The sequence below is a fragment of the Lepisosteus oculatus genome, chromosome 26 (genome assembly GCF_040954835.1).
Source record: "Lepisosteus oculatus isolate fLepOcu1 chromosome 26, fLepOcu1.hap2, whole genome shotgun sequence".
NCBI lineage: Eukaryota > Metazoa > Chordata > Actinopteri > Semionotiformes > Lepisosteidae > Lepisosteus > Lepisosteus oculatus.
In genome coordinates this window covers 11013290-11034230 of record NC_090721.1, presented here as the reverse complement: position 1 = coordinate 11034230, position 20941 = coordinate 11013290, and the positions used below count along the sequence as shown (strand labels likewise).

The following is a 20941-nucleotide window of genomic DNA, read 5'->3' as shown; positions in this document are numbered from 1 at the left end:
TTGGCTGTTGGTTAATAAAAACAGCCTTCTTTACAGCAGTTACTCCCATTAGTTAAATGAGGAAAGAACTGACCCACATTAGCTTGCTTTCCGCGGGAACGTGTCTGTAATGTGCAAATTGGATTCGGTTATTGGGGGAACATGTAGTTTTTCCTTTGTTTTAATGCCTTGGGGTTGAGGCATCTGCTGTAAGACGTTGTGAGACAAGCACATGTCACACCCCCTCCCCTGACCCGTCATGACTGCTTGGAGAAACCCTAATCTGCATTTTTAAAGACGATGCGTTAATCTAATTGGTGTTTCTTGTGTTCGTGGAAACTGCTGAGGCAGAGGGCTTCTCAGTTCCGTAGAAGAGGTGAATGAGACCTGCTCCAGAGCCAGCCAGGACTGTGGGGGTCTGTCTGTTCTCTTCAGGATTCTGCCAGGGAGACGCAGTAGGTTATGATTTCAGCCTGATTTTCACTCTTTCCTTATTAATCTATATTATTAATCACCTAAAAAAAGGCACCATCCTTCAGTTGAGATGTAAAACCGAGGTCCTGACTCTCTGGGGTCATTAAAAATCCCAGGGTGTTTCTCGAAAAGAGTAGGGGTGTAACCCCAGAGTCCTGGCCAAATTTCCCCCTGGCCCTTACCAATCATGGCCTCCTAATAACCCCCATCTCTGAACTGGCTTCATCACTCTGCTCTCCTCCCCACTAAGAGCTGGTGTGTGAGGAGAGTACTGGTGCATCATCCAGGTGGGGCTGCACACTGGTGGTGGTGGAGGGGATCCCCATTAGCTGTAAAGCGCTTTGAGTGGAGTGTCCAGAAAAGCGCTATATAAGTGTAAGCAATTATTAATTATAAATCTACCATTCAGGCAGTAAAAGGTACAGCATCTTTGATTCTTTTGAGGTTATTGAGAAGAAAGCCTTGGTTTCCTCTTGCCCAGTGAATGTGTTCAGCATGAATCCCAGTCTGCAGCTATGGACAGAGCAGTTCCCAGCAGAAGCAGGGGTTTTCAGAAATGAGTTGGAAGAATGATAAATTCACACTCCTTCCTTTATGGGTCACTGTCTTTAATATGCTCTTGGTTAATCTCTCAACACTTCAAGCATTTCCTGTTTTGAGGGTATAAAGCTAAAAACAAGAAGCACCTGTTACATTTATCTCACTTGTTTATTTGCCAGTAGCTTATTGATCCAAGAATCCCGTCCTTTCAATTCTTGAAGGAACCCAAGGATCTGGTTTCAACAGCAGGGCTTCCTGCCTTGTTTTGTTCCAGACACTGTGGCTCATTTCTTGTGCCTGTAAATACTTCCCTGCGACTTCCTCTGGTACCCTTGGGCTGTGCTGTGTTATGTTAGAAGAGTTATTGTTGGTCTCATGTCCTGACGGTGAAAATAAATCTGCTTAAATGTCAGTAGTATTACCCACTCGCTGCACTGCTCTCTGTTATAACCCTTCTTGTGATTTGTCTTCCACTTTCAGATAATTTAACAGTTCCTCTCTGCCTTACATGCTTGGTTTTCACCCTGCCAGCTCAGTAGTAAATCACTGGTGATCTGATTACTATTGATGAAGTGCTGGGCTGGAGTCCTGTTGACTAATCATGCTTCAGGCTGGAGGCAGTTCTCTCTCCCTGATAAACTGTTCTACAGTCGCAGCAGCTTCTGCACCTAAAAGTAGAGCAGACAGGAGAGATGTTGAGTCCCAACCCTGCGTACCATGTGCTGTGCCCATGTTCTGGACCAGAGTGAGAAACTCTGATAAACCTGATCATGCTTTTCAAGCCAATATATCAATCAATCACACAGCAGCGTCAGTTTGGTCTCTTATCCTTGTCAAAGTAGTGTCCTAAGGTTTTAGCAACAAGCTTTCAAACAGAATGGATCCAGTGCTCTTTGTTAGCTGTATAATGTGCACAGGCAGCTCTCAGGCACCACCATGCATAGCCAGTTACACTGTGGAGAGGGACCAGACCTCCTTCACCCTTCACCCTTCACTGCAACCTCCTTTCCCATCCTATGTGTCAGGCAGGCCAGAGAGGACACCCCCACCACGTGGGAAAATTTCCTAACAACAATAAACTGCACATAAGCAGCAGTCTGCTGGACAACCTGTAACCCCAGTGTTTGGAGTAAATGAGTCCTAAAAGAATCCTCAATCCTTTTTGCAATCTCCAGTTCTCAAGCGGTTGGCTGAGATCTCCAGCAGACAGGGCTGCGATACACTGCCGATCGCTGACAGCTGGAAGTGCTGGACTCTGTGGGCCTGCAGGCTCTTGCAGCCTTAAAACAGTGATTTAATTCGAGGAGATTCAAAGGGCAATGAGACAGTTGCCGCACAGTCAATTAACATTTACTTTGATGTTATCAAAGAGAGCTTAAGAGAACACAACTGAACTGCCGTGTTATAAAGTTTGATCCTGCTGATAACTGATATCCTTGGCAATAACACTCAGACCTGTATTCCCCCTCTGGCTTGTTTCCAGCTGAGAGATGCAGTAGCGCTCCAGATTGACAAGTTGCATCCACAACTGTAATTTACTTGGCGTGAACCAAACAGCAGTCATCTTGTATGCAAATGGTTTTAATTAAAAGATTAAAAGGGGTTGGCTGATTCATGCTAATTAGCTACCAGCTGGAAGCTTGCTTCCCAGTGCTGATGTTTTCTGTATCTCTGAGAAAGACAAAAGAAACACCAGCTTCAGTCATCCACCTGGTACATGAGAAAGCGCCACTTTTATTTGTCTTTGTGGATAAAACCGAAGTCTTGTCCATCTGCCAAGTCTGCTTCTTCTCCTCCCCTGAAACGAGTGTTTCTCATGTGTTTCTCATATCTGGTGTGAAGCTGTGAATGGAACGCTGGGTTGAAATGAGCTGAGTAGGTACAGATTTGAGAGGGTGAGAAGCAAAAGTCGGTTAGTCCTTCCACATGTGCGCTGGAGTGAGGCAGGTGTGTCTGGAGCTCCCCAGGTGTGCTGGAGTGATGGCAGGTGTGTTGAGGTCCTCAGGTGTGCTGGAGTGATGGCAGGTGTGTTGAGGTCCTCAGGTGTGCTGGAGTGATGGCAGGTGTGTCTGGAGCTCCTCAGGTGTGCTGGAGTGATGGCAGGTGTGTTGAGGTCCTCAGGTGTGCTGGAGTGATGGCAGGTGTGTTGAGGTCCTCAGGTGTGCTGGAGTGATGGCAGGTGTGTCTGGAGCTCCTCAGGTGTGCTATAGTGTTGGCAGGTGTGTCTGGAGATACTCAGGTGTGCTGGAGTGATGGCAGGTGTGTCTGGAGCTCCCCAGGTGTGCTGGAGTGATGGCAGGTGTGTCTGGAGCTCCTCAGGTGTGCTGGAGTGATGGCAGGTGTGTCTGGAGCTCCTCAGGTGTGCTATAGTGTTGGCAGGTGTGTCTGGAGATACTCAGGTGTGCTGGAGTGATGGCAGGTGTGTCTGGAGCTCCCCAGGTGTGCTGGAGTGATGGCAGGTGTGTCTGGAGCTCCTCAGGTGTGCTGGAGTGATGGCAGGTGTGTCTGGAGCTCCTCAGGTGTGCTATAGTGTTGGCAGGTGTGTCTGGAGCTCCTCAGGTGTGCTATAGTGTTGGCAGGTGTGTCTGGAGATACTCAGGTGTGCTGGAGTGATGGCAGGTGTGTCTGGAGATACTCAAGTGTGCTACAGTGTTGGCAGGTGTGTCAGGGTTGATGGCAGCGATAGCCAGAGGCCAGAGGAACAGTTTTAAAATCTGCTTTATGGACAGGCATTGGCTACCAGTTGCTCTAGCCTCTTGAGCTCCGACGAGGTCCGACGACCTCATTGACCCCAGTACTGTGGCTTGACCTTGAGCATGGCCTGACGCAGATGCTCGGGCAGCAGGTTGGTATTCATGCCATGAGCACAGAAGAGCCTTGGGGAAATCAGCAGTGGGACTCAGTACAGGAATGTTATGGGTTCAAGTCTGGTCTGACACTGTTGTTGTACCATTGAGCAAAGCCCTTCAATATAGTGCCTTACTGTATAAATAGGCACCATTATGAGTTTCTTTACATCATAGCATTTGGCAAATTAATTATAATAATACTGCACTCCGTATCTTCTGTGCCACCAGTTGTGCTAGGCAGTGAGGATAGCTGTCCTGTAAACTGTAGCAGTTTATTCAATCTTTGGGAAGGGGAACCATATCTAATGAACTGCTCTGTCTCGGATTCTTTATTTAAGCACATTAATACTCCGTTATTCTACCTGTGATGGTGTCCTTTCAGCTCTTATTTCTTGCCTCAGGGAAATGCAGAGTGGAATGAGCTCACTGACAGCTCAGTAATAGCTAACAGCATGTTTGTCACTCCGCTGACAGAGCCTGAGCTCCTGTAACTACAGAAACAGCACATCCTCCTGGTTCGGTCCCTAACAACTGCCAACATTGAAAGCCTAGTTCTCACCTAGTGTTGTGTCAACTGCTCTGCTCCTGTTTGTCTTCAGTCACTCACCTCATTTCTGCGCCTTCTTTTCCTGCAGACTTCCTATGTGTCCTCTCCAGTCTCCCACTTCCACAGCTCATTAAATCTCCACACTTGCATCCCTGATCACCTTCAGAACTCGCCTGCTCGGACTTCTCAGTTCTGCACTTCATACATGCTGTGTAATTGCACAGTGCACTTAGTCATTGTAAACATGACATGCATTCCAACAGGGTGTTTACTCCACTGCTCTGTGCTCACGCTGTCTGTGCTTGGTTTTCATTCCTGCGGTTTCGCTGTGTTTGTGTGGCACCAGCATTGCTTTTCCAGTTTGCACCTCATCCCTCATTTTATTAGTTTTATCTGCTCGCTCAGTTGTTCCCTGCACTTCCGCTTAAGATAAACCTTTCTAGATTGTAAGGAATTGGAAGAAATTGTACGGATAAGCATGTCTTCTAAGTAGATCTGTGTCTTCGACGTAGAGGGAATAATCCCTCTCTTTCGATGCAGTAGTAGCCCCGAGTGGCCACTTGTCAAAGCTTTGCTGTGCTACAGCATGGAAACAGCAGAGCGTGGTGAAGCCACATGGAAGAATTGTTGGCGTCTACCTTAATTTAAGGATGGCAGTGCAGAGTCGCAGAGCCAGACCTTGGAGAGCTGTGGTTAAGCATTATATGAGCTGTGGGTGTAACGGAACAGTTCTATCCAGACCCTATGCAGACGACACAATCCGGAGAAAAGTGGAGAAAACACAGGGGGAAAAGTCATGCAGGATACGGGGATGAAAACAGGGGGCATGTCCTTGGTGCACTGGTGTTCGGGGGAGGTGTGGCCGAGGCAAACAATCCAGGAGAAAATCCAAACTGGGGAATCCAAACGGAAAAATCCAAAAAAGTCCAAAGCCAGGCGGTCCTTCCGAGAACAGACAGGTTAAAAACAGGAACCAGGTCGGAACCGGTGGGGAGAACGGGAACAGGAACAGAAACTTAAAAACATAACGGAGCCAGGCGATTACCGGTCCCGGGCTCGCACGATATGGGAATCAATGCAGAGTCCCGAATAAAGTGAGTGCCTGGCTTATAAGGGGGACAGGAAGGAGGCTGGAACAAGGGGCAGGTGCACGAAATCAGGTCCGAAATGAAAGAGCCGGAGCGCCCTTAAGGAGGAGGGACTACAATCATGACAGTGGGAAATTGTGCCTAGTTAAATGAAACACATGGCTTGAGAGAGGTTCATCAAGAGCAAAACACAGGATGGTAAGAACGTCTTTTGTCCAGAATAGGTTCTTTGAACGTTACAGGACTGTAACTTTGCACCTCTTGGTGGTGCTGCGTGTGTCCACACCTTACACCCTGCTGTTCAGTTGTGTTTCCTCTTTTCTAACCTGTCTGATATCCTCTGTTCATATCGATCAGTGCACGTGTGCTACCAGAAGAGGTCAAAGGTCAGCCCGGGGATAGACGCCATGCCCAGTCACCTGGGCGTTGAAACAGTGTGTCCCTGGACCCTGGGTCTGCTGTGCGCTGCTCAGGCAATCCAGCCTTCGTGCACCTTTGCTAAAACTTAGCATGCGTCACCAGCACACAGCAGGGCACGAGAGACAGGCAGGATGCAGAGCGTGGCGGCTGTGTTGCTTTTCATGGTACATTTCTCACTGCCTTCAGCAGCAGCCGGCCTTATCACAGAGAAAGCAGATTTTTTTGGCTTTCCCCAGGAGCATTTTAATCTTCAGGATACCGAATGTTTCTCGTCTGTTAAAGTCAGCTAGTCAGGCCGCCACTGTGAGCCCAGTAGCACTGCCCTGGGCTCCAGCAGAAGCCCGGGAGGCTGTACCAGCACAACAGCATTACAGAGTGTCTCGCTCAGAGAGGTGCATTTGGGAATAAATAAGGGATTGTTTCGCTTTCAACAAAAAAAGAAATACTAGCCGGGATGAGCTGTTGACAGGTCTGCTTTACAATTTATCATTCTGCAAGTTTTTTTTTTAGTTTATCCAGTAGTTTGTAGTTATCAGTGTATCTCTTTCTTGAGCAAAATAGCCTGGAGCAAGTAATACAATAATAAGTTTGATTTTTTGGATTGTCACAGCAATGAAACACTGTGTACATCTACAGCATACAAAGCAAGAGGCAGAAGACCTTCACAGAGTGCAGGATAAAGAAACAATAGATCAGAGCTCCTCTAACTTCTTTTCAGCATGGCTGGTGCCTCTTCTGTGCTACCCTGAGCTGGAGAAGTGAATAATTAATGGACCTATAAGAGCTCTTCAGGCTCTCTCAGTGGTCTTGATGTGGAAAGTGAACTAGGGGTGTTTCTCTTGAAGTGGCTGGTTTTGTAAACAGTGACCATGGTTAACTGCCTCTTGTTTTAATCAATACAACACATTAAAACAGCTAAAACCTTTCTGATATATTGCATTCTTATCTGCATCTCTCTATAAACAGCTTCTCTTCTGTATGTGTATCCTTCCCCTGCTCTGTACTCTATATGTATACTGTCTCTGTTTTACACCATAAACGTCCTCTGTATCTGTAGATCAGTAGCATAGATCTGTGTTTCTTTCATGCATTTTCAGTACAGCCTTTGGTACTCTCAGGATGTCATCATAATAGTTGCTTTCTGTAAGCCCTGAGAGCAGGAAGCTGGTCTTTTCTGCGGCAGTCTAGGAGCAGCTCCAGCCATGAGTCACTGCCGAGCGCTGGCATGTTGTAAACCTCCTGCAGACAGCCTCTCAACAGGTCGCTCAGATGATGTAAGACTGTCTCAGACACAAGGCGAAGGAGCGTCGTAGCTGTAATATTTTACTTCCAGTCATCTGAAGGTGTCATTTCTCAGCAGTAAACAGCGGATTTCTTTCTGGAGGAAAGCGGAGATTTTCACACTCCATGAAAAATGAGCTACATTTTCTACAGTGTGTTGATTCTCTACTTTCAGAGAGTTTTGAGAGTCGTTTTAGGGCAATAATAAATATAATCAGACAGTTTTACCATTAATTACATGTAAATATCTCTAACAAATCATCTAATTCTTTATAGGTATCTCTTTATTCTGAGACACTGCAGGGACAATCTTTGTTAATAAGGCTAGCACTCTATACTGGAGATATAGTATAATGGGCGGAGTGGTGGCACTGTGGCTAAGGATCTGTGTCTGTGGCTGGAATGTTGCCGGTTCGTATCCCGCGGCCGGCAAAGGAATCCTACTCCGTAGGGCCCCTGAGCAAGTTCCTTACCCCCAGCTGCTCCAGGAGTTCTGTATAAGTGGCTGATCCTGCGCTCTGATCCAAGCTTCTCTCTCCCTGTCTGTGTGAGAGAAAGCTGGGATATGTGAAAAGACAAATTCCCAATGCAAGAAATTGTATATGGTCAATAAAGTGATCTTATCTTATCTTATAACTCTCATGGCAAACAGTTTCAAAGTACTATAAATGAGAAGAGGTCATTCACCCCATCTGTCTTCCCAGCCTTGAAGGAGGGTGATTGCATCACTGCAGGTGAAACAGGTCTGTGGATAGCAGTCCCAGTCATCTCTCTATGGCAAGCAGTCTTTTAGTGTAAATGACCTTGCAGTCCGTGGGCTATGAAGATCAGGCATTCTCATGACAACAGTAACACTCAGTGCAGAGTGTCACACACCCTGCCCTAAAGTGGCATACACAAGCGTGTCAACATTTATTTACTAGATGTCAATTGTGCATGTACAGCTTGTAACAGGCATGGGACAATAATTAGGTCTGTTAGCCGAGACCTACTTGTGTTTGGTCTGAAATGCATAGAGAACAAGGAAATAATCGAGAAAATGTCAAAATATTTTTGCAGCAGCTTTTGTAGGGTCAGCATATAGTTGACTGGGTCTTTGGATAACGCCAAGGGGAGTTGCTCATCCCTCAGAATAAATCATGTAAATCAGAGTGCCTTGTGGGATTTACTTGACGAGATTCAGCTTTAGGACCAAGCTTGAATTCTCAAATTAGTTCTGACTGGAGTTAATCTGAATTTCCCTTACCTCTCTACTTGATAAATTGGATGCAGGCCAGCAGTCTGAAAATGTGAGTGGTGCCGCAGAGATGCGGATCTTTCAGTAGATTATGGCAACCCCAGGGCACAGTTGGTTTGACACTTTCCGCCCCGTCTTGGAAGCTGGGGTCTAATTCAACTTGACATCTCTGCAGCACTGTTGTCACAATGTCCTTTGCATACCTACACACACGTGCCTCACTTGTAACAGCAGGCCAACTGATCGTCCGTGTTCGTCCCTTCAGCACATCCTAGACAGTCACTGTAGTGGAGGCGAGACATCGAACTGCATCCAGTCAGATCTGCACAGGTATTATCACCTGAATTTTACAGGTATGTTGACTCCTGAGCGACTTTGTTTCTGCATTGAGGGAGGATTCAGTTCCCAGCAGGAGGCAAGCTTGGATATGCCGCACACAGAGAAACACAGGTACAGGGGTGTTACCCAGGTGTCCTGGCCCAATTTCCCCCTGGCCTTTACCAGCCATGGCCTCATAATAATCCCCCTCTCTGAACTATCTTCATCACTCTGCTCTCCTCCCCACTGAGAGCTGGTGTGTGGGGAGAGGACTGGTGCATCATCCAGGTGGGGCTGCACACTGGTGGTGGTGGAGGGGATCCCCATTACCTGTAAAGCGCTTTGAGTGGAGTGTCCAGAAAAGCGCTATATAAGTGTAAGCAATTATTATTATTAAACACACAAGTGGCACAGTGGGAGAATGGGGGAGGGGGTCCGACTCATACCACCACAAAACGCTGCCTTCTGCAAACCCCCCTTTCCACCCCTGCAGCGGTCTGGGCAAAGGGTGGGCAGCCCTGGCCCAGAAACCATCTGATATTTTAATTTTCTTTCATCTGAGCTCCTCAAAAGCAGGGCGGAGAGAGAAAGAACTGTGCAAGAGTGACACAGCCTGCTGCCCACCATGTGGAGGACAGAGCAGTGAGGAGGCTCCTCACTTAGCAATTAGATCACCAGCATGCAGTGAACCTTGGATTAACTGAGCCTGCAAGTTTCTATAGAAACCTCCATTACCTCTGTGCATCCGCAGGCGGAAGCCTGATAGCAGCATGGTTTGTTAATAGTGTGGACTCGGTCGCTGGCTTATTTTGTGCTCTCTCTCCCCTCCTCTCCCCTTTCTCTCTTTCTTAATTGCAAACAGTCTTGCTGGCTCTGTAATTAAATTTCTGCTTCTTACAATCTGTTGTATCGCAGACAGAGCGGAGGGGAATCGAATGTGTTGGGGAATCTCGGGGCTCCCGGTGTCTTTCCTGCTGGGGCGGCGGCAGTGAAGTGCAGCACAATTCAGGCGCCAGAGCGAGGAGTGGTTGTGATGTAATGGCGTTCCTGTCACAACTGCGCTGGGAGGGCGCTGGCCTGGGCACTGCTCGGTGGGCAATAATAACGCACCCTTGCGGGGAGCAGGAAGCAATCTCTCGCGTCTGTTCAGGCCCCCCGACTTTGTGGGCTGAAGTGTTACCGTGTCTCCATGATGTAGGTGTAGCGGAGCTACTTTGGGCACGGTGACGTCATCGCCCTCCCTGCGCGCACCAGAGACCTCAGCCGCCCGGGCTGGGGGAGGTCTCCTTTAGCTCACTCGGCTGGTTCCCTGTTGCGTTACGCCCGGGTTCGCGCCCCAGGTGTCGCGGTAAGAACCGGCGGGGTGGAGCGGCAAGGGCATGAGCCCACGCAGAACCGCGACGGTCACGGACGAAGGGGGAGGCCTGGCAGTGCAGGGGAAAGGGCAGGTGCAGCATGGTGCTGAAAGTGGAGATAAAGGTTTACACCCTGCCTGGACTTTGTGCTCACGGCGTGTTGCAAACTGTTCTGTATAAATTGAATCATTGTGTGGCTTTGATAATGAACGGATAATGCTCACGTCTCCTGGGCCCTTTGCTCCTTGGTTAATGACCTGATACCTGTTTGTGTTATATAAGCCCATTATAAAGCAGAGCCTGACTGGGATCTTCGCCACCACTACCTGCTGACAGAGCTCAGATTTTGCAGAGCCTTAATAGGGACCCAGGGATGATGGCTAGAGACCATTAAAATACATGCTCTACACAAAAAAAGCCAAGAGCTTTATTGGCTTTCTTAGCCCAGCCTCGTTAGTATCCAGGAAGCTCGTTTGTTCTGCGTGACATAATGAGCGGAAGGTGCCTCTCGCCACTCTCTCTGCTGTGGCTTAGCTTCTGATCCCTCACTCTAATCCCTTCTAGCTCTCTCTCCCACTCCAGGATTAAAAGAAGATCAGCTCTTACTTCTTATTAGCTCTTCTTTTTCTTCCGTCTCTGTAAAGACAGCGGTTCAGCTGTGTCTTCCCACCAACTTTGGATCCGCCCTCACCAGCCTGTCAGTCCTGTTGTCCCGCCCGGCCTGCAGCAGAATTGGTTGACCGCTGTAGTTCTCCGTTGGCCTTGGCCTGGAGTTTCCGCCAGAAACTCCACCAGCATCTATGACTCGGGCAACGCGGGTTTGAGCCTGGATGATGGTGGGATTCATTGTCAGCTTCCCTGGCACTGGAGGCTCGTGGTGCTGTTCACGCCTCTGCTCCAATCAGCAAGGAACCTCCCTTTTGATGAGTGACGCTGCCCGTGATGTGTTGAAAGATGATTGGCTCAGGGGTGGGTGGTGTCTTCCTTATTCTCCCCATGTGCAGTTGCAGGGTTCATAGCTGTGAGCTGAGGCATGAAAACACACAACTGGCAATTCAGATTAGGTAGGAACCTTAACAAAAAATATTTGGAAAAGTTTGTTAAGTCATGAGTCATTTATGACTTGCTCTTTTTTCAAATTTGGATTTGCTCAACCTGTTTTAATATCTACCCCCTCAGGTATGGAACCGCGAATTGCCAATCGGCTCAGCCTGATGCTTCTCCCTTCATCACTACAGGCAGGACATTGCCTTCTGTGCAAAATGCACTGTTAGAGCCATCTGCTTTCCACTCTGTGAGTCTCCTGGCGGAGAGTTAGCATTGATTGGGGCTCAGTCCAGGCTCCCACTGACAGCAGTGCAACTCACACAGCCAGCAAATCTGCAGTGACTCTATGCCTTGGTTTAGCAATTGTACAGCAGGGTTATTGCAGAAATGGAAGAAGGTCGCATTAGTTTTTTTCTTTATTTATTTTTTCTTTTCTTAAGCTGTGTGATAGTGGCCTTCTTGTTTCTCGAAGCTCCGTCTCACATGTACCAAACAGTTTGTGTTTTTCATTCAGATGGGCACCTGCTGCCTGCACTGTAATTGGTCTCCAGAGAAAGAGAGCAAAAAGGAAAGAAAAGGGAAGAGAACAGAGGTGAGATTCTGGAAAACAAAGCAGGGGAGAACAGAGCCCAAAATAGGCCGTAGATGAAGCAGTGGGCTGTCTCGAGTCTCACAGAGGAATGTCCAAGGTTAGGAACTTAGGAACCAGACTGGCAGCGGTGTGTTTGTGAAAAGGGAGAGAGAGCATGTTGAAAGCTGCACAAGTCGGCTGGGAATCGCCAGAGCAGGAGACCATGTGACGTGCACAGGCGCTGTTTTGTGGCTGGCAGTGATTAAGGCCGTCAAGTTAACTGCTTGCAAATTTGGCTTCTGTAGCCAAAGGGGGTGTTGATGGTGCAGGCAGCCTGGCTGCGATTGGCTCAGAGGAAGAGCCGTGGGTCAGGGGGAGCGTCTCCCGTGGGATCCCGATTCCGGCCAAAGTTGGGAAAGAAAGCTGGAATGAGGCAGGAGGAAACACGGAGGAAACTATTTTGGCAGCTCTGAGTCCCAGGGGGCAGTGAGGCAGCTGGGCTGCTTTCCCAGCACGTTCTGGTGAGAAGCGGACAGCAGGGCCTCGGCGTTCAGGGGGAGGAGCTCTGTCAGGGAGACCCGGGGTTTATTCTCGAGGCCCCACAGGGGAGAGCTGTTTCGTCGAGTCCCAGTCAGAGCGGCAGATCGGCTCTTAGCACAGGCTTCCCCAGGATCGGTTGGCAAGAAGGAAAAGGACTCTAGTTTCTCTACATTCCATTCTTAATTTTGTGCTGTTGTTGTGATTCATCATTGAAATTTGCTATTTGCTATTGTACTGCTATTGCCGGGATGGGCTCAGTTTCTCCCCGCGACCCTGAACTGGATGAAGCACTTAGAAAATGGGTGGACGTGCTATTGATAGCATCGGCATCGGCAGCTTGTGGGCTTCCCGCAGTTCCTCTGCGATTGCTGTTCCTGTTCCGGATGAGACTCTGTATTCTCCTGTATTTGTATTTGATCCTGTGTCTGCATGTTGACCCATTACAGGAGTGCCCATCAAGGCCAAAATCCAAAGAGAAGGCTCAGAAATATGAGCATCGGAGGCAGGACTCACCCACGTTCTGAAACGGTGCAGTTCCTTCTCAAACCCCTCCTTCATATCAGACCTTCATCAATGTCCAGAGCTAAACTGGGCTTTTTCCAAGACTTGATAAAGATCAATGTGCTTTACTCTGTGGCATTTTGACGTCTTGTAAGTCATTTATTTCTAAGATGGATATTGAGTATTCCTTCCATTACTCTTAGAAATGTACCTAGAGAAGGGTAATTGGGCTGAGTTATGGATACTATTAGACCTTACTATTAGACTATTAGACCCATACTATTGGATGAGACCTTCTTAAAATGACAATCCAGTGTATTGAATGATATAGGCTTTCATTTGTCAGATCTGTGTATGTATCACATCTCTCACCTGCTGCCTGCAGTCTCTCCTACATACGGGAGCACCAGGTACTGGGTGTTTGGTACTAGTTGCTGTATTCTGAATAAACGGACATGGATTAAACTGTTGTAACTGTGTAAACACAATTGGCTCTTAACTCCTTCTCCTGAAATGAGGTAACTAAGGGTTCAGATTGAATGACTGCTGAGAATACCTGCTGCCCCTCGGTGCTGGAGTCTGGAGCAAATAACAGGGGTCCACGCTGGTGATCTGCTCTCAGAGCCCTAGAAATAAAGATCCTGTATACTGGTGGGGGGTGTTATGGGAAGGGTGAGGTGCACTCTTAGAAATACTCATCTGTCCGAGCCAGAATGATAACAACTGCCACAGGTGTGCCTTGTTAGGCACTGCAGAGTAACAGGTGCTAATGGCAGCATCTGTCACCTCCAGGAGGACAGACTTACAGTATTTGGAACCTGGGCACTGCGCTTGTGAGCTGCTGGCAATTTGTCATCTGAAAACTAATCTGCTTAGCTCTCTCCTTCCTTCCTCCCCATGCAATTGAAGTCAGTGAGCTGAAGAAAGTCAATAGGTCAGTACCAGTTTTGACATCCCTCAGCGCTAATCAGGAGATTGGAGATGAGAGAAAAACATTTTGATTACCCTGTCTGCCCTGGCTGGAGTGAGCTATTGTCCTCGTCATTATTCTTTTTGTGTAATAGAATAAAAGCTGCAGATTGAGCCCCTAAACCTTGCGATGATCAGGAGCACCCACAACATCACTGTTTCTCTCCTGTCCGAAGGGGGAACAGACGCTGATACTTATCGTTCTGGTCCTCCAGCTCGTGCGGATGACAAACCAGTGTTTCTATGGATGCAGATTCTTTGTGCTGCCTCACGCCTGGAGAATTTGTTCCATCAAATAATGTCACAACCCAGTGCGTTCGCAGTCAGAGTTGGGAGCTGTGTGTCTCCTGCGCTGGTGGAGCTCGTCCTGGACGCTGTGTCACAGGGGCACAGCAATGAGCGACAGCATGGCATAACAGGTCTTGTGAATTGTGCATAGTAATCAAATGGAAATGAAGGTTCTTATCAAGCATTGTTAGTGACAGAGCCAGTTTATGGGGAAATATAAACCAAGATGTTCCCTGTTGTCTGTGTGCGTGCATTCTTAAAAAGGGACAACATCTCCACATCTGCCTGTGACAGCTACAGCGCTCCAGGTGTGACTGTGAATGAGGGCTCTCCACAGGGCTCTGAGCGGGACAGTCCTCTGAGGGAGACAGCTCTCCCAACAGGATAGTCCTCTGAGCAGGACAGCTCTCTGAGCGGGACAGTCCTCTGAGTGGGACAGCTCACCCAACAGGACAGTCCTCTGAGTGGGACAGTTCTCCCAACAGGAAAGTCCTCTGAGCGGAACAGTTCTCCCAACAGGACAGTCCTCTGAGGGGGACAGTCCTTTGAGCAGGACAGCTCACCCAACAGGACAGTCCTCTGAGCGGGACAGTTCTCCCAACAGGACAGTCCTCTGAGCGGGACAGCTCTCCCAACAGGACAGTCCTCTGAGTAGGATAATCCTCTGAGCAGGACAGTCCTCTGAGCAGGACAGCTGTCCCAACAGGACACTACTAAACATGCTGGGGGTAAGGGCATTGCACTTGGTTGGGATAAACACAAGGCTCCCATTGCAAGACAGTTTCTTCTGTTTCAGGTTTTATTATTTAGAGGCCTTTGCACAGATTTCTCTCATGACTTTTAAATTCACACATACACATATAAGGCCCAGAAGATGCAGCACAAGGAATTGTCATTTGAGCATGACATCTGAAATAACTCTTCACTGCTACGCAAACATCCGAACAGTTACAAACGAGAGTAGGTCCATCGGTCCATATGGCTTGTTGATCCCAGGAGTAGGGTCTTGGTCAGAACATGCCATCTTTTTCCATTTTCCCTTATATGGACTGACACTGCCCGAGTTTTGTGACTATTTTTATAGTCCCTGAGCCAAGTTAATTTCAGCTGTGAGGCAAAGGGATGTCACTAAGTAATCAAGCAGTTCATTTTACACTGTAAGAGGAGTGAAGGGAGCTGTAGAGGGAGAAGGACTGCTGACCGGTCAGACAAGCACATCATTAAGAGTCCATTCACTGCCACTGAGCCTCTTTAAGGGCCCCTCAGTTCCACAGCTTTTTCATATAACCTGAGGCAGAGGGGCCGACACGTATACAGTATGTAACAAACTGCGATGCTGTCTGAACGAAGAACCCCGTGTGGAGTTAGGGAGCCGAGTCAGGAGAGATTTCTGATGATTCCAAAACGTTAGGCAGAGACGTAGTCGAGGGTGAATTCCGGGTGCGATACCAAAGGTTATCCAAAAGGAGAAAGGCAGACAAATCCAACGCGCTAGATGAGGTCAAGGTCGAAGGTGAGTTCCGGGTTCGCATATCCAAAAGCAAGATCCAAAGGTTTATCCAAGCGAGGGAAGAGGTTCCAAAGAAGCTAACAATCCCGAGTGATGTTCAGTGAACCGGAGAAGGCTTCGGGAGGTTTGGAAGTGGAGGCTGCTCTGAATGAGGCGCTCTGAAGCTGGTGCTTGATTGGGGTGAGACTGTTTGTGCGGAGGATTCCTATTAGCAGCGGATGTGACAGTATAATGTGAGCAAAGCCTCACCTTTGTACACCTAGTTCAGAGCTCTTCAATTACAATGAATGAGTAACTGAAACAGGAACCTCAAACATTTGCTGGACATTCACAGTGCTTGACGTTACCGAAATAGGTAAACATACAGTAGGTTAGAAATGCTCATTGATCCAAGAATATTTTCCAGCCATTTGTCAGAGAATCCTGGGAAAATGTAGGGTACTGTAGCAGGTTAGCTAGTTCTACACTCACACATTCCCTTTACTTCCTGTGAAAAGAAGTATTCCCTGTTCTGAGTCCACAATCTTAATATCCACTAGGGTTTACACCCAAGGTTTTACAAAATCTTTCAGGATTTTAAATCTTGCGTCAGTACTTGTATGGAGCCCCTTACACAGGGAATGAGGTTCACCAGTGGAGGAATGCTGACCTGAACTGCTGCTGTTGTGGTGTCCAGCCCAGTCTCTGGCACGCAGAGCAGAGCCAACAGCAGTGTGCAGGGCAGGAGTGTGTCTGTAGGTGGACACGCAGAGCTCACCAGCTTGTCTGTGCTTTTCTCTCTGTGCAGCCTGAAGGCCATACTGTCCAGCAGCCCCATCAACAACACAGTGGACCTGTCCGGCATCCCTCTGACCGTGAAGGACATGGAGCGCCTGGCATCATTCCTACAGCAGAACTCGGACCGGGTCACGAGCGTGGAGCTGTGCTTCACCGAGCTGACAGACGAGGCCTTCCTCCAGCTGCTGCCCACTCTCGGCATGCTGCCACTGCTCAACACGCTGTCCCTCAACGGCAACCGACTGACCAAGGCCGTGCTGCGCGACCTCACGGACACACTCAAAGACCCGGAGAAGTTCCCCAGCGTCACCTGGATCGACCTGGGCAACAACGTGGACATATTCTCCCTGCCCCAGCCCTTCCTCGTCAGCCTGCGCAAGCGCTGCCCCAAGCAAGGGAACCTCCCTACCATCCTGGAGTTTGGGGAGAGCCAGATGAGCGACATGGAGAGCCACGATGGCAACCTATCCGAGTGCCTGGACGACCTGGGCTCTGAGGCAGAGGATTCAAGGCAGTCGCCTTCACCCACCTCCACCCCCAGCCAATCCCAGCTCGTGTCCAAATCCGAGAAGCCAATGGGGGGCGAGACAGGGGATCAGGTGGTGATGCTTGCAGCCAATCAGACCTGAGAATGGCCGCCGCCTGCCCCCGGTTCCCATGACGTGGTGGCTGTGCCCCGCCTCTGCGAGTGGCTCCTCCCCCTTCGGCGCCATGAGGAGAGCCCCCGGAGCGAGAGTGACCTCTAGATGTCGTTGTTGTTCCTTGACTCTGTCTTGTTATGTCAGCACGCAACATGCCTGCCCCAGTGACACGAAGAGGGATGCTTCAAAGCAAAAGGACAATCAGATTAAGCATTAAGATATACATTTATGATCGATATTGAATGTTTAAAACCTTATGAAATTTTTCCAGAGCTGTGCTGCTCTGACAGTATTTTATCCTGCTGTGACTTTTCTTCTTGCTTTGGAGCAGAGAAGCTCTGGTTCCCAGTGCCCTGTGAAGGGATGGACTGTAACATCTCTGAGGTCGTGAAGAGCTGTGTTACTGTGTGGCCAGTCCAAGACAGCCGCTACAGTAGCAGGGGTCCTTCCACCTTGGTGAGCCATGTGGCTCCGTGGGCGGAATCTGACGGGAGTCTGGGCCTGCCTCTCCCCGGGTGAAGGGGCATGATGCCTGTCTCTGTGGGGGGCGGGGAGCGGACAAGTGAGTGGTACTGGGAGAGCAGTGCAGCGGCTGACCTCGGACCACGCGCCTGTCCTGGTCAGGAGGCAGGACGGTCCAGTCTCTCTGGGCTTCTGACTCCCACAAACCGGCCAAGTCAGGTCAGCCCCACGGCAACAATAACACTGCAGGGTCACAGTAAGGGGGCTCCAGGTCTGAAAAGGCCTCACATCGCCAGGGTGTGGATTTCGGCTCTACCCTGGGCAGTAGCTCAGCGAACACCAGGCCTGTGAGGGAGGGCGAGTGAGTCCACTGGGGATATTTCACCCACCTGAGGGAGACTGTTACAGTCTGGTGACTCTGGAATAAAAAGGCACAATTACAATATTTTAAGTAAAATACCCTAAATAATGTGCAAATTATCCTTAAACATTTTGAAATCCATACCCTATGTGTCCTATTTTGTCCTGCACTGCCAGTTTAATGAACTTTTTTTGTTTTTTAGTTTTAAACAGAGAACATTGCTAAGGTGTATGGACAATGCAGAGCATGTCCAGTCTTCCTGCAATCCCGTGAATTTGTGGGTCAGTACCTTCAGGAGAGCAGGAGGCCCAGTGAAAAATGCCAGGCAGTTTAGTGCAAAACGGCTGCAGCTTGAAATGAGATGCGTTGGAGCGGTGTTGTTTCAGAGGCATATAAACCGATTCACTGATTATCAAGCTACAGAGAGGAGCAGTCCTAACCATTCCAGTTGTGGCTCATGGAGAACAGCATCATCTGCCTATTTGACTTTTTTCCTCCAGTGACAAAGCACAGTCTCCTGAGTTTCTTCTCAGTAACCAGGGCAAAGTTCAGTTTTTATTCTCCTTCAAGGTTCCCACTGGGAGCAGCTGTCACATGGCTTGCACTGCCACCTCTGACCTCTGTCCCAATATTACACCAAGCTGAGTTAATGAGCTCAAGACCTGCAAACAAAAGGGCTCTGATGATGCCCCACAGCTTAATTCTCATCAACATGTTCTGGCAACCTGATGGTGCATCTCCCCTGACCTTGTTCCTAAGTCCAGAACAGTAATTTCCAGGAAGAAAATGAGAAAGTGTGAGCGTCACAGTTCCGTGCGGGCTCATGCTCTTCGCCGCTCCACCCCGCCGGTTCTTACCGCAACACCTGGGGGGCGAACTCGGAGCTAAAGGAGACCTCCCACAGCCCAGGCAGCGGAGAGCCCTGCTATGCGCAGGGAGGGCGATGACGTCACCGTGCCCAAAGTAGCTCTCCGAGTTCTGGTTGTGGCTCCCCTCTCTCCCCCCTCTTCTTCACACCGGTCCCCTTCACGGTGTTGAGCTCGTGAAGAGGTGAGGGCGGCAGAGGAGGCCGGCTGAAATCCGCACGGCTCTCTAATTCTGTCTGGTCTTCCCCCACCATACATCACTCGTGACTGATCTGTGGGAAATGTACCTGCTCACTACAGTCGTGCTAAGGCGTGGATTTTAAGGCAGATCGGAAGCAACCCGCAGCCCTCTTGCGCCTTAAAAAAACAAAAAGGGAGAAAGTTGGGGCTCCTACCAGAGAGCGGGGTCCAGAAACCCACTCTGTGGGTGCTGCGCTGCTCGCAGTACAGAACCCCAACACAGAGAGCACAGTCAATGACAGTTGAGAAATAGTGGTGAGGACCCTATGCAGAAAACCAGGGCGATCTCCAGAGGCGTAGTCGATATCACACTCCGAGGTCCAAAAGCCGAAGGGAGGCAAGCCGGTGGAAAAGTACTAAAACTAGAAGCGGAGCCGGAAGCCGAGAGTCTAAGCCAGAACGATAACTAAAGTACCAAAACAAAACCAGGAGACGTAGTCGGAGAACAAACCGGGGTCAGGAAGCCAAAAACCAAGTAGTAAGTTATAGCGAAAATCGAGAAGCTCTAGGCAGGAAAAAAACCTAATTCTGAGCCCAGTGGAGAGTGTGAAGCAGCTTTAAATGGGCTGGGGGAAATGGGCTAATTGGGAACCGTGCTGGAATGCGAGGTGGAATGACGAGTCCTCTGGGGACGTGGCGTAACAGTGACACCCAGGGCAGCACGTGGACAATAACATGCTCGGGTTATCACAGCGCTCGAAACAGCCGCTGGGATTTTCTTTGTGTGACGGTGCTGTTGCCGTGTCGCGGTCAGGGGGCGTCATCCAGCTGGGCCCAGAAGAGGATGATTCTGGTGCTGAGCCTCGCCGGCCCGCGACTAGGCTGCCAGAGCCCGTAGGTAAAGCTTGATGCTTCTCTGTACATCCTGTGTAATTCACTGCAGATAGGAAATTAATTAACAAGGAAAGCTATTAGTGTTATCATGTACAAAAGGAATGATAATCTTGACTTGCTGTCATGAGGTATAAATAAACAAATGAAATGCAAAAGACCTCATTAGACTGAAAAGTGTTTTTTTCCATTTTTTAATCTCATTCTTCTTGGCAGAGCATCATGAGGACAAAGAGATAGCACAGAATTCCTCTAGACTTCTATGTGTTTCTTACTACTCATCAGAAAACAGCACAATGACAGCATATCTTTCTCTCATCTTTACTACAGGTAGTCCTTACATTTTGTGGGTTTCGGCTTCATTTGTAGTGTGTTTCTCCCACTTCAGAACAGTGCCAGGATGTTGACAATGCCGAACATTGTGCAGGGTTGCAGCCCCAGGTGTCTTGACTGGGCAACACAGTGACCTGGGCTGTGCAGGGGGGGTGGGGTGGGAATGTATCTGTGTGCTTCTACATCTACAGTTTGAGGTGAGGAACAAGAAAACCGTCCACAATGAGCCGCAATTGGAGTCCAGCCCCAGTCGTCCAGTTCATTCTCACTTCCACACCTGCGATCCAATCAGCCATTTGTGCGAGCATCTGTCTCAGGCCCTGCAAGGGATGTAAAGACCCATCCTGCGCATATACACTCGTACCTCTTCTGTTTTCCAGCTGGTGGGGATTCTGAATGCATATCACCTTCATGTCAGACTTGATTAATTTGAATCCACAAAACAGGGACTTTAAAAGCCCTGAGGACCTGGAGGTGCCAGTTCCTGTCCAGCCGGTCCCGGCCTTCTGCCTTCCCACCAGCTGTCTCAGTAGAAAGCCGAGTGTTTGACAGAAGTAATTCAGAGCTGGACTTCGTCACTGGATTGAGGTAATTCAGGGCGGACGCTAGGTTGCTATTTAGCAGTCAGTTCCAGGCCTTCTGAGTCGAAATAGAAAACTGTAAATAAGAGAAACGATGCTGAATAAAATCAAAGAGGCTGTTAGCTGGTCTGACAGACTCTCTGCTCGATGGCCTGTGAACGCTGGGGGAGGAGGAATATTGAAGAGCAAATTGATTTCTAAAGACTGGAGACGTGCAAGTAAGTGGGCCGAAACAGAAGTGCAGAGAGGAGAGCAGGGGGGTGGGAGGAGTGAGAGGATGAACTCTAAACTGGGCAGGGAATGTGCAATTGGGCAGGCTGTCAGGACCTGAGTCT

The 20941-nt window shown here is 49.0% G+C and overlaps 1 protein-coding gene across 3 annotated transcripts in view; it reads left to right on the top strand.

The window, feature by feature from the left end:
• lrrc75a (leucine rich repeat containing 75A) overlaps window positions 1-19850 on the top strand; it is a 61685-nt gene extending 41835 nt beyond the window's left edge. For all 3 annotated transcript variants that reach the window (XM_015367910.2, XM_006641133.3, XM_069184139.1), the window contains one exon: window positions 16302-19850. In XM_015367910.2, the coding sequence (XP_015223396.2) occupies window positions 16302-16920 (619 nt within the window). In that variant the 3' untranslated portion in view covers window positions 16921-19850. The remainder of the gene's footprint in view (window positions 1-16301) is intronic.
• The last annotated feature ends 1091 nt before the right edge of the window (window positions 19851-20941 follow it).